At 52.4% G+C, this 13,041-nt stretch overlaps 2 protein-coding genes across 5 annotated transcripts in view; one reads left to right on the plus strand and one right to left on the minus strand.

Moving 5' to 3' along the window:
* Positions 1-19: 19 nt before the first annotated feature.
* Tmem258 (transmembrane protein 258) lies at positions 20-4,284 on the plus strand. Its single transcript, XM_075973469.1, is given in 5 exon segments — positions 20-128; positions 130-156; positions 2,721-2,830; positions 3,639-3,775; positions 4,179-4,284. Coding segments are annotated over 4 exon segments (345 nt in total). The 5' UTR covers positions 20-47; the 3' UTR covers positions 3,766-3,775; positions 4,179-4,284.
* A 578-nt stretch (positions 4,285-4,862) lies between these two features.
* The window catches only part of Myrf (myelin regulatory factor), a 31,987-nt gene continuing 23,808 nt past the window's right edge, over positions 4,863-13,041 (minus strand). For 2 of the 4 annotated variants that reach the window (XM_075973470.1, XM_075973473.1), the window contains 13 exons: positions 12,790-12,950; positions 12,636-12,708; positions 12,294-12,382; positions 11,941-12,009; positions 11,496-11,576; positions 11,223-11,311; positions 10,960-11,133; positions 10,514-10,765; positions 9,002-9,089; positions 8,720-8,794; positions 8,282-8,387; positions 7,188-7,262; positions 4,863-7,051 (listed from right to left, as the gene is read on the minus strand). In XM_075973470.1, coding sequence (XP_075829585.1) covers positions 6,971-7,051; positions 7,188-7,262; positions 8,282-8,387; positions 8,720-8,794; positions 9,002-9,089; positions 10,514-10,765; positions 10,960-11,133; positions 11,223-11,311; positions 11,496-11,576; positions 11,941-12,009; positions 12,294-12,382; positions 12,636-12,708; positions 12,790-12,950 — 1,413 coding nt within the window. In that variant the 3' untranslated portion in view covers positions 4,863-6,970. The remainder of the gene's footprint in view (positions 7,052-7,187; positions 7,263-8,281; positions 8,388-8,719; positions 8,795-9,001; positions 9,090-10,513; positions 10,766-10,959; positions 11,134-11,222; positions 11,312-11,495; positions 11,577-11,940; positions 12,010-12,293; positions 12,383-12,635; positions 12,709-12,789; positions 12,951-13,041) is intronic. The other 2 variants (XM_075973471.1, XM_075973472.1) reach the window with 2 other exon arrangements.

The following is a 13,041-nucleotide window of genomic DNA, read 5'->3' on the forward strand; positions in this document are numbered from 1 at the left end:
GTCCCAGTCACCTCTACACCCGAAACCGCAGGACTACAAGTCCCACAATGCTACGCGCGAGGGACCACATCCTTTTCCTTTTGCTTAACGCGCTTGCTTCTGCCGACGTGTTCTTCCGGTGGTGGACCGGTGGTTTATCGTGTGCGGGGCAAAATGGTGAGATGGTGGGAGCTGCTGACAGGGCTGTGGGCCAGGATCCCTGGGTGTCCGATCCACATCGCGTTCTTTCGCGGAGTTCTTAGCATTCCGTGACCCGAGGGTGGGTCGCTGCTGGAGCCGTGTTTGAGTTGGGGACGGAGACAGCAAGCCCCTTGCCATGGATTTCTCAGACAGAGGGTTCCATCACAATGGGCTTATGATATTGTTGATTATAAGGCTGAGGGGCGTAGGGTGCACTTTGAATACCTTCACGCTTTTATTTCTCTTTCTTCTGATCAGTTATCTCTATCTGGAAAGTTGCCCTTGTCGAACTCATCTCGCAAGGCCCTTGGATGTATGTCATTACCTGGTGAAACACTTGAAACCCTCACAGGCACTTGTCTGTCTTCTGGGAGCTCTCACAGTCTCTGTACACCTCCTGCCACGTTTCATGGACTTTTCTTTTATCTGCCACGCCTCCTAGTGACCACCATCTGACATGCATTTAGTTCTGGGATAATGTCTATTCATCTTTGTATTCCTGTTGTCAAACACTGGGCCTGCAATTGGAGGCTCCATAAATGGCAGCAATTGTCTTTGACTTTTTTAGGGGGGTACGGGGGACATAATTGTTTACTGAATTGAATTCCTGTGTCTCTTAGAACAATGGGTTCAGTTTACTCCTCTGGAGTTGTTATGTTCTGGACTTTAGAAGCATTGGCTGGCAAGTGACAATGGAAGTTAACATTTGTACAGAACTTTACGTTTATATCCCTTTCACGGGCATTATCTCATGAGCTTCTCTGCAGTCTTAGGAAGGAAACAAATACCTATTGAGCAGTTACTCTATGCGGGGCAGTAAACCAGATGTGTCAACATTTATCATAAGTCTTTCTCCAATTACGCATCAGACCTATGAAACAAATACTGGTATAGCTACTTAACTCAAACCTAAGTGATTCAGTAAAGCTATTATCACCAGTTATCTTCTGCCAGAAGATCCCTGTGGTTCCCTCCTAATGTGGTGGAAAAAGTGCTCCTGAATTAGAGCTTGATATCTGTGTAGTGGTCTAGGTTTTGGCTTCCTGCACAGATTAGTGCTTTAGAGTCTGGACACAAGTCCAAAAGCAATGGAAATTGTGGGCAAGCTTTTTCTTTCTTTTTTTCTTTTAAGTTTATGTATGTATTTCTTTTAACTTATGCATATGTATTATGTATACAGTGTTCTGTCTGCATGTATGCCAGCACACCAGAAGAGGGCACCAGATCTCATTACAGGTGGTTGTAAGCAACTGTGTGGTTGCTGGGAATTGAACTCAGGCCCTCTGAAAGAGCAGCCAGTGCTCTTAACCTCTGAGCCATCTCTCCAACCCAGCATGCGTTTTCTTTATGTGTTTTTTCTCAGACAGATCCATGATTGTCTTAGTGATCACTGTCTAGAAAGTCCTAAGAGTCTCTATCCCTTTGTATGCCTGAGCCCCTAGCTCAGTTGCATTTCTTCTTCTTCTTCTTCTTCTTCTTCTTCTTCTTCTTCTTCTTCTTCTTCTTCTTCTTCTTCTTCTTCTTCTTCTTCTACTTCTGTTTTCTTATTTTCATTTTATGTGCATCAGCATTTTGTCTCTGTGAGGATGTTGGCTCTTGGAGTTGTGGACAGTGGTGAGCTGTCATGTGGTAACTGGGAATTGAACCATGATTCTCTGGAAGAGTAGCCAGTGCTCTTAACCACTGAGCCATCTCTCCAGCCCCTCAGCTGCTCTTCTTATCTCGCCGAAAGAAAAGCTGTAGCCTCTGCTTTTTTGTTATTTTGTTTGTTTGTTTTTTTCTCAGTCCTGGGGCTCAAACCGAAGACTTGATACACACTATGCAAATGCAAATGCTCTACCACAAAGTCTGCCATGTCCCTACTTGTAATTGTAAGGCTGGAGAGATGGCTCAGTGGGTAAGAGGGTTTGGTATACAAGTCTAACAACCTAAGTGTGGATCCTAGAATCCACATTAGTTTTAAAGCCAGGTGTGGTAATTCCAGGACTCATATAGCAAGGTGGAAAATGGAAGCAGGAAACCTGCTCAGAAGCCTGAGGGCCAACTCACCTGGAGTGCATGTCACAGTACCCAGAAAACAGAAATGACTCTCAGAAAGTTGTCCTTTGACCTCCACAAATTTGAAAAGAAAGTGAATAGGGAGGCTGATCTGCAAAATGGTTCAGCAGGTTAATACACCTGCTGTCAAGCCTGGTGACTTGAGGTCAGTCCCTGGGATCCACGTAGTAGAAGGAGAAAACCAACTTTTGACGTTGTCCTCTGACCTCCCATGTGCTCGATGATAACCTGCACCACACACATGCAGAGTAGGTAAATGTAATATAAAATTTTTAAATGCACACACATATATCCATATATATGTGTATAGACACAAGCATACACACACACAAAATTATTGTAATTTCCATTCCCATAGTGAATTACTTGAAGGAGTTCTGCATTTCCGAGGCTGAGGTGTGCCTCTAACAGTCTTCCGCATTGCATGGCTGCTCCAGGGTCTGCCCAGATTGAAACTAAAATTGATCTCCTTTCTTCCTTAGGAGCTCGAGGCCATGAGTAGGTACACCAGCCCTGTCAACCCAGCCGTCTTCCCACACCTGACTGTGGTACTTCTGGCCATCGGCATGTTCTTCACCGCCTGGTTCTTCGTGTATCCTTTTACTGAGCAGCCAGGGAGCTAGAGTTAGTGGCCTAAGAACTGAGAGAGAAACCACACTGGGTACCTGCACCCTGCTACATTTCCCTTTGAGGTGGGGTTGGGACAAGGTGAGTGTAGGGAAAGGCAGGCCTTGGCCTCGCTTTCCAACCTCAAGTTAGCTGTTTGCTCTTGAGACTGAACTAAGTTTCGAAAGGAGGTTTGTTGATATTTAGGGGGGGTTGTTTTGAGACAGGGTCTCACTGTGCATACATGACTGACCTGAAACTCACAGAGGTTCACTGCCTCTGCCTCTGGAGAGTGCTGGGATTGCACCTCTCCACCCAGCAGAAAGGTCTTAGGCAGGGGTGTGCTCAAGTGTCAGAAAGTGGCGTCAGTATTAGCTGTACTGTGAGATGTGATTAGAGGTGATTGGCCTAACTACTGTGGTCTTCTTTCCCTTGTGGGTGTTAGAGGTATGGTATGGAGCATCAGGGCCTGTGTCATCTCTTGGTCCCCTCTGCTTGCCTCCAGGAAGCCCTTAGCCTGTTTTCCCCATGTTGAGTGGTCCTAGACAGTGCCTGCGCTGTAGTCCGTCTTTGCTTCTCCTTTTTGCCTTTTTTTTTGTTTGTTTGTTTTTCTTTGTTTGTTTGTTTGTTTGTTTTTCAAGATAGAGTTTCTTTGTGTAGCCCTGACTGTGCTGGAACTAGTTCTGTAGACAACTGGTCTCAAACTCACAGATATCTGTCTGCCTCTGCCTCCCAAGTGCTAAGATTAAAGGTGTGCACCAGCTCTCTTGGCTTCTCCTTAACAGTCCTCCTAGTTACGAGGTCACCTCCACCAAGTACACTCGTGACATTTACAAAGAGCTCCTCATCTCCTTGGTGGCGTCACTCTTCATGGGCTTTGGAGTCCTCTTCCTCCTGCTCTGGGTTGGCATCTACGTATGAGTCCCCAAGGGTAAGAGCTTCCTGAAGAAGCCTCCTCCAGCCATATCAGTGGGTCCTCTCTTTCCTGATTCATGGAGACTGAAACACTGGGCTACATCACACTCTCCCCAGTCCTCTGTGTGATCTGGTGTGTCAGTTCTGAGTTCTCCATATTACTCAAGGCCTCACTCCAGCTTGGGCTGCACTTGGTAGGCATGCGGGTGAGGGCTCCCTGTGTTTTTACATCTGTGTTCTTTCAAGTTATACTAATGACTTAGGAAGGATCTGGGAAGTAAGAGATGAGCACCAAACAGGTGACCCCTTGCATAGCCCTTGCTCAAGGAACACAGGGCTACCGGGGGGGGGGGGGGGGGGGGCAGGGTAGAAGGTCATTGGTCTCATTCTTAATTCTGCATTCTGCTTTCCTCTTCCAGGTACCCACCAGGCAGCTTCACCAAGTCCCTGCTTTTGTAAATTAATTTTTTACCATTGCTACAAGTGTCCCAACTGCTGTTTACAATAAAGGCAGATGTGTGACTAGCCGGCCTCATGTCCATTCCATGGGGATGGGGGAGTGGGGTGTGGAGGTACGGGAATCTCCTGAAGTATCCTTGACTGTTTTTCCACACTTCTCTGTCTTTCACCAGTACCTGTTGCTGAGGTTTGCATTGTCTCCCCCGGGGCAAGGACAGTGTCATCTTGTCATTGCTGTGAGGCTCGCCTGTGAGCAGGAAGGACCCAGACCTGTTTCTGTGGACTTGGACGGACTTCTGCAGGGCCCAGCAGCAATCAGTTTTGCCCTGGGCCAGTCTTCTCTGAACTCAGCCCCACTTTGCGCTGTGGTTGTGTAGGCTCAACCTGTTTCCTTCCCTTAGGTGGATTCTTTCTAGGTGGGAGGGGCAGGTTCATGAAGAAGGTTTGCTGGAGGTGTATGTGGCCAACCCCACCCTCAAATCCAAGAATGAGGGGCATAAAGATACGGAGTGACTTTCTGGTCCTCTGGTGTGGGAACCAGGATATTCTAGGCGCCTCAGAAACTGGATTCTAGCCAGCCTGGCCTCAGATGGCTTCCCTTCCACCAGAAGAATCCCAAGAAGACACCAGGAGGCAAGTTCAGATACAAAGCAGTATTTATACATTTATTTATATATGTATATTTACTTGAGAAGAAAAGGATAGTTTGGGGACAGGAAGCAAGTAGGCCCAGTGGCTTCCCTCTGCCTTCCTCAGAGTCAGAGTGAGTACATGATAAATAGGAGTCAGAGCTCAAGGAGAAGATGGGGAGTTAACAGGAAGGGAGACGCTCTATGAACACACAGGCCACTAAGGGGTACATCATGGGCAGGGGTCTGTGCTGGGGGCCCTATGTACAGCTTAAAGCAAGGGAGAGGTTAGCCCAGTGGCTATAGGAACACACCAGAAGGGAGAGGAAGGGAGGGCATGCCAGGCTGTCAGCTTCCAACCTGTGGCCCTTTCACCTTCCCCTAAGCCCTTTCATACTTGGGGCTTAAGGCGACTTTGGTCTGAAGTTGACCCCCTCAAGCAGCTTGGAGCCCAAGTTTGGCCCAACTCACATTGAGGACCCCTCCCCAGGCATGCAAACAGGCAGCTGCCAGTGGGCGTAGCTTGGCTGTGTCCAGATGGACTCCAGGGAGTAGTGGAGGGTCACTTTCCAGTTAAGGACTGAGGGGCCACAGTCCAAGAATACTTGCCCCTCGTGAGGGAGCTCCAGCATGCTACTAAAGCAGTGGGGCTGAGCAAGTCTTAAGGCACTGCAGGAAGGACTACCCTGCAGGAGGGCAGAACAGAGTGGTTTAAGGCATAGGCCATGATTCCTATGGCAGAATAAAGGAATGGAGCCAAGTTGGGTAGAAAGCTAGGGGGCAAGGTATCCCTGCTGTTTCCCTGTCCTGAGGAAAAGTGCTTTGAGATCCATAGCAGGACTTCTCAGACTCCACTTCGCTATCAATAGGCCACCCGTTTAGAGCTGAGAATGGGAGATTGGAAAAGGCAAGGTCTGGTGTCCTCAAGGTCTGAGCAGTTCCCTTTCCCACTGCTGAGCCCATGACAACTAATGATTGCAGCGCTCCTTCCAGGATGCTGTGGGTGCTGCTAAGAAATGCTGCAGTGTCACTTGAGTAAAATCTCAGCCCAAACCCACCACTCGTCTCCTGGGGTGGAAGAGGCAGAGATGGGGCCCACCAAGCATAGATGTATGCCTGGAGGAACTTTGATCTGGGGGGACCAGGGTCCTTCCACGCTGAAACCCACTCAGCTTTCCAGCGCCTTCCTATCCATGCTGTCCTGGTTTAAGTGCATTTAGTAATGACATCATTAATAAAGTTATCTGCATCCACTTTCCAGTGGAAACTGGCCTACTGCTTGCAGGGATTCCTGCTCCTCTGCTCAGAGAATAATCTTGTCACCAACTCCATCATGAGCTTGGGAAGCTCCCAGGAACACAGATCTTGGGAGCTCACAGGGCACCTTCCCTTCCAGGATACTCCAGGTTCAGGGGTCCAAGGCTTACCTGGCCTATTGGCCCCACTGGTTCAGGTCTGTGAGGGTGACTCCATCAAACACCAGTAGACTTAAGGCACAAAGTCAGCTTCTCCAGCCATCCAGGGCTGGCCCCAACTGTCTCAGGAATTCTTAGGAGCTAAGCTCACTCTCCTGAACCAACCACATTAAAGCTTAGAAATCCAGGTCTAGTGTAACAGTCAAGCCCCAGAAAGTACTACCGAGCTGTCCCTCCTGGGAACAGCATAGTGAGAGTTCTCGACTCTCTATGAACTCATGGGGTCCAGCTAGGTGTTACAGGTCTGGGTCCAACCCCCATGGGTCTTCTCTCCACCACAGCTCAGAAGGGAAGGCAAGGAGAGTTGGAGTGGACAAGTCAGGGCCATAGCTTCCCCTTGTCTACAGGGCCCCGCACTGAGCCCTCCAGCAACCATATCTAGACAGCCGTAAATTGGTCCTGTGCTGCCAAGAAGAGGTGGCCAGAAGGAAAGCCCAGGATGCTGGTCACTCTAGCCCCCTCTATACTGTGTGAGGGTAACCAGCTTGCCCAGCAGCTCCAGTGTGAAGATTTCCAGTCTCCTCAGCCAAAGGGAGGCAGTAAAGAGCAGAGAGCTGGCCTGCAGCAGGCTCCAGTGTAACACCTTTGCATCCAGTGTTGAGGGCCCGGGGACCCAATCCCAGCTGTGGCGCTGCCCCAGGAGGCAGCTCAGTCACACCGGCGGTAGAAGTGGAAGTAATAGTCTGTGGCTGGCTGGCTGACGGCCTCTGAGCTGCAGTTGGCCTGACCCTGTGTGGAAGGGGAGTGATGGGTGAGGTGGTTGCCAAGCCCTACCATACTTTGTAAAGCCCTTATTCTTCTCCCAAGCCCCATACTGCATAGACACACCCTCTGCCTCTGTGGGCAGGTGGGCCTATGTGCTCACCAGTGGTGCCACACGGAAGTGGTATGTGAATTCACGGAAGGACAGGATGGTTACTGGCCACCGATGAGAGGTGCCCTAGAGAGAGAAGGGAGAGAAAGGGCAGGGCAGCCTTGTCCTAACCAGCTTTCCTCCCACCACGGCCATCACAACCCAGGGACAGCCACCCTCCCAGCCTGCCTTGCAGCTCCCATCTTTTAGCTCCTGGTGCTCTATGCTTCTGCGAGTCTCTCATTAACCCTGCCCACACCTGCAGCTCACAGACAGGAAGCAGTCCCTTGCCTCCTTTGAGATGCACACGTGACAGAGCTGGGTTCAGCCCCAGGCTTTGTGATTATCTCACAATATGGCGCAGGGAGGGGATGGGAAGCAGCCACGAACAAATTACCTGTCTTACCTAAGGCTTTGACTTGGCCGCTGTTGGGTGAGTTTAGGCCAGAGCCCCACTGCTAAAAGTGACTCACTGGCTGTCCCTCTACCCTTAAGTGTCCTTCTCTGTAAGGCCAGGGATCTCCTCCCTTGGGATCCTCATCTATTCCCTCCTCAGCTCACGGTATAAATACATTAAAATGCATGTCCTTTCTCCCTCCCTGGAGAGCGGGTTCATAGAAGCACAGGGGAGGAGATGAGAGGGGCCTTAATAAATACTTGTTGAATAAACACAAGTGAGCAAAACTCGCCATGAGCTGGGCTGCAGCAGGACCTCAAGGCAGCCTTCCCCCTTGAGCCCAGAGCTCGTCTAACCTCAGTCAGTCATTGCCCTGCCCTGAGCATGGGGCTGCAGACTGCATACTTGCCTCCCTGGGAGTGAGGTGGGGAACTCAGCTCTGCCTGCAGTGGGCACTATATGCTCATCCCAGATCAGTCCCTAGAAACACTCTCCTCCCAAGGCCACTGTCCTAGGAGATGGAGATCCCCAACAGAGAACGGAGGAATGAAGACTGACACGCACACCCCTCCTGCAGACACAGGATCCCAGCTGCAGCTGTTCCCGGAGACACACCCTTGCCCTCTGCTTCCCATCATTTGGTGATCACTATCCAAGGAAGAGGAAGGTCTGCGACCTGGCCAGCCCCCAGCTTCCCACCTTCCCCTACCTGGGTGTCCTGGTGGGGGTGGAGACTCTGCAAAAAGCCCCCCTCCTCACAGGGCTCCTCCTTTGATGTCAGACTGCACAATACCACAGACACAGGGACGGAGGAACTAGGGAATAAGTGGGTTAGTGGAATGGGGTTCCCATCTGAGTAGCCCAGGCCCACCCAAGACAAGCCGTATCTTCACAGAGCCTGAGAACCACGCAGAGTAGTCCACAGCTTGGGATGGAGGAAACCTCTCCCACCATCCCATGTATTCCCAGAGAGGCAAGGTCTTACAGCCACGTAACCCCAGCAGCAGTGCCCCTTTGCAGCCCTTCCCCAAGCAGCCGGGCACACACACACCCGCCCCCGCCCCCGCCATGAGAAATGTAGTGAACACTCAGCTTTGACTTTTCTGAGGCTCTAGTGGCTCCCTCCCTCCCCAACACCAGCACTCACTTCATCTGTAGGGTCAGGCTGAGGTGTAGCGGGGTGCTGCTGCTGACAGGGATATGGTAGGTGAAGTTTCCAAGCCTAAAGGGACAAAGACGGTACCTCAGCCAGGCCACTTTGCCAGTCTCCCTCTCCTTCCGTACTGAAGCCCTCGAAACCTAGAAGGGGGCTGCCAGAACTTGTGGGAAAAGTTCCTCCCTGAAGGGCCAAGATCTGAGCATCCGAACTGATTGGACTCATGGCCCCCCAGGGGCTCCCTTTGGGGTGACAGGAGGGAGCCCAGCCTACCTGCAGGCATCCTCTGGCACACAGTACTGGGAAGTGATAGGCATGGAATTCTCCAGCAGCTGGATGGAGGTCAGGGATGGCACTGGGTCTGTCAGAAGAGAGGCCATTGGGCCATGGTGAGGAGGGGATGAGGGAGGATGCAAGTGGCAGCACACCGGGACTTTCACTCACACCCCAGTGTGAGCCGGAATTCTTTCCAGATCCTCACAGCAGGCTTATACCACACCCTTTTCCCAGCTGCCCTAGAACCAGCTAGTTCCCATGAGCCTTCACAGAGCTAAGATACCCAGAAGCCGGTAGCGGTCTTTCTCCCCGACCAGCCATGTACAGGAACCCATTCTCAGGCCTCTGCTCCATACTCTTCCCAGCCCTGGGCTCAGCGGTGGTCACCCTGGCAGCCAGAAACCAGCCATGGAAGGGCAGAAGAGTAGTCCACACAATGGGGGGGCCAGGTAGCATGTCACCCTCACTGAGCAAACCCATTAATGTGCAGTGGGGAGCTGAGGCTGTGCGTTCATTTGACTATTGCCTTGTCCTTTACCCCAGACAGAAGCTATGGTCACTGACCTCTGAACCTTTGCTTGACCTGGTACATTTTCAGTTCTTTAAGGTATAAACCCAAGGTCTCCAGCAGCACCCACAATACCATGATGCCACCTGATACAGACAAAATGGCTTTCCTTTTAGGCAAACCCCAGATGTCTTTCAAAGATGGCTCAGTGTCACCTCCTCTAGGGAAGCCTTCTCTGGTTGCTGCCCTCCTGGGTCATCCGGCAGAGTCATGTGTGTCTCAAGCACCCACGAAGCTGAGGTGAGCTTCCCACCCTTGGGGTTGCCCCTAGCACTTTGAACATCTGTCTCTGCACAGACCACAATGTCTAGGTTTCTGTTTGCTAAGCCACAAAGCCCATATCTCAGTGTAGAGACCCCTGTTAAGGTTAGCAGGAGCCCAGAAAACACACAAGTCAGCCTGAAAGAACACTTGGGTGCAAAAAGGAGTTCTGTCTTGGTTAAAACCGAAGATTTGAGGTTGAGGTCCTAGTACCTCACCCTCTTCACCCTGGCACAGAGACAAAATAAACATAATCTGGAATTCGGCACAGTGGAGCCAGATTTTAGCTGGATGGGAGATATACGTCCCTTCACCTAAGTCTCCAGTTCCTCCTCTGAACCATGGCAACAGTGCCTTCCTCCTAAGGTCTCTCATTAGCTAGGCTAGCTGTCCAGTGAGGTCCAGGGATCTGCCTGTCTCTGCCTTCATCTTGCCATCACTGGGATTACAGGTATGTGCCATCACACCTGTACACTCTAGGGATCAAACCCTGGTCTTTATGCTGTCAAAGCAAGGGCTTTGCCTACTAGTTCTCTCCCCATCCAAGTTGTGAGGATTAAATGATACGACCTACATGAGCTTCTGGCCCCATCACTAATGTCTGCTGACTGACTGACAGTTCCTGTGCCCAGGCAGCCTTGTGGCTCAGCCGGCTATGAAGTGTTGAAAGCAGCAAGTACCTAGCTGGTCCTGGGTCTGAGCGAGTTGGGCAGGGCTTGTGCTGAGTTGGGGGGCCCCTCTGCGGGCGCGACTGTGGAGACTGAGGCTGGGACTGTTCTTGGTCTTGCTCTGCCCCCCAGGAAAGGGGACCACAGGACTGGCTAGAGGTTCCAGGCTCTTGGGGTGCTTGGAGTAGCTGATGCCATTAGCTGAAATGCCCCAGGATTTGGCTCTGATGTTGGTGGCTGGCAGCGGGGCCATCTGGCTGGGGCCTATAGACAGAAGCAAGGATAAGCTGAGAAAAAGGGAACCAGCTGCCTCCTGTCCTGAGCTTCTGTGAACCCTCTTGTGTTTTCTGGTTCCCATGGGGGTTACTGCCCAACCTTATCCCTCCCACCTTCCCTCTGGATGCAAATAATACCAAACAGCCCTGTCAACCTTGGTCCGGCCCCTAAAACATCCATACCTGAGTGGCTGGGCCTGGGGCTGGGCCTGGGGCTTGGAGCAGGGGTAGCAGTGGGGTCAACACTAGGATCTGTAGCAGGATTGGAGGTGGGAATGGAGCAGCAGACGATGGGGCAGGGCTGGCTGGAGCACAGGTCCAAAGTACGGAGAGCTGGACCTGAGGCTGAACTGGTAACTGAGGAAACCAGAAGCTGTATGAGCTGGAGGAGGACACTGAAGCCCCACACACAGCCACCTGACCCACCCCATCCCCCAGACACACACCCAGCAGCAAAGAGGGCTGTGTGCCTGGCATTCCAGTGGTCACAGAGGACTGTCGGAGCTGTGTGGTCCCGAGGCTCTGGCTGGACCTGCTAAGGAAGAGTGGGGTGAGCTCAGAGGCCCTGGGAGAGCCTTGAGGTGGGGTTGAGGGGCTGGGAGTCCCAGAGAAGCAGGGATGGGCAGGAGGTGGTGGAGAGGGAATATATGAAGCAGAAGCAGGAAGAAGGGTAGGGTAGCAGGAGCAGAGGAGGGAGGGGTGCTCGGTCTGACACATACCATGGGCACATGGCCTCACTCCCCCCAGGATGCTGGGGCCGGAGCAGGGCCAGGAGACAGGAAGTGGACACGGCAAGAGAGCTAAGAAACAACAGAGAGACCAAGAGGGAGATGGACACGGGAGGAGAGAGAAAAGACACAGTCAGAGGTAGCCCCAGGAGCTGGGGCGTGACAGTGACAGACAGAGCCCAAGGTCCTGCTCTGGCCTTCCCTCCCAGCACTCCCTCTTCCTACAAGTGTCTTCCAGAAGACACAAGGTGGCCTTCCTGAAGGAATACTGACTAGGCCTGACGGGGACAGTAGAAAGCACCCACTGTACAGGAGACCTCCCCTCCCACCCTAACAGGCTCTGGCAGGCTAAGCCTAAGGTTAAACCCCATTAGAGGGAGCTGCCTCTGACCCAGGTCACTCTCCATTAGCAGAAGCCCGATCCCTAGGGACATACCCATCAGAATCCACCAGGTCCTCTTCGGAGCGCAGGCTCAGCACATACAGTGTGGACATAGACACCACGCTGGGAGCCACAGAAAAGGGTCACTGTCTGAACGCAAGCCACCACCCAACACTGTCTCTCTATGGCACACTCTGTGGTCTTCCCAGGTGATGTCTGCACACAGGCCTTCCTAGACCCTGGAGGAGGAGACAGGCTAGGCAGCCCACCTTCCCTGACCTCAGTTGCTTTACTCCCAGTCCATGGTCCTCCTCAACTCCAGGGCCTGGACCCGGGCACATCCGACCCACTAGGTAGGTAGCTCTGCTCTCTAAGCCAGCCTCCCCAGTCCCTAAGGGACAAGTCACCTGAAGGCCATGACCACCACCAGAGCAATGATAGTTCCCTGCAGGAAGCGCTGGCTGATGCAGGCCTGGTCTGGGACCACTGGTGATGACTGGGGACCAAGAGGAAAGAACACAGCAGAAGAGGGTGGACTTAGGAACTTACTTCCTTGCCCAGTCTCCCCAACCCCATTCTTCATGGCCAGAGGGAGAGGAAGCAGAAAAGGGCTGGAAGGACTACAAGGTCAAGAGCAGAGGGGTTAGAAGTGGAGTTGATGAGGCTGGAGTGGTGTAAGCTGGAAAGGAGAGGCCATGGAGATGGGAAAGTCCTGGCCCTTTGAGCCTCCCAACCCTGTACAGCCTCACCTTACTGGCCACCTTAGGGGGCCTCTTCTTGTGGGGGACACTGCCTGCCCGGCTAAACTGGCTCCCTGCATGGCTGCAGTAAGAGGACAATGGTCAGGATGTTTTCCAGAAAGAGGTCTCTCCTGCCTGCCGCAGCCCCACCCAGCACCCCCACCTGAAAGCGCCGGAGCTGCCGGTTGACTTGAGGCTGTCAAGGCGCCGCAGTTTGGCCAGCTTGTGGCTCCAGCGCTCCAGCTCATCAATGCGAGTCTCCAGGTTGTCTGTCAGCTTGCATAGCTCCTTCACAGCCCCCACATTCTCCATGAAGATTCGCTCCTGCTCCGGGGCAACAACAGCATTGAGGGCACCATTGGCCCAAGAAGTCCCCAAGCTGCGGGCTGGATGGGGGCAGGAACAGAATCCCCGC

The sequence above is a fragment of the Microtus pennsylvanicus genome, chromosome 5, assembly GCF_037038515.1.
Source record: "Microtus pennsylvanicus isolate mMicPen1 chromosome 5, mMicPen1.hap1, whole genome shotgun sequence".
In the NCBI taxonomy this organism is placed as follows: domain Eukaryota; kingdom Metazoa; phylum Chordata; class Mammalia; order Rodentia; family Cricetidae; genus Microtus; species Microtus pennsylvanicus.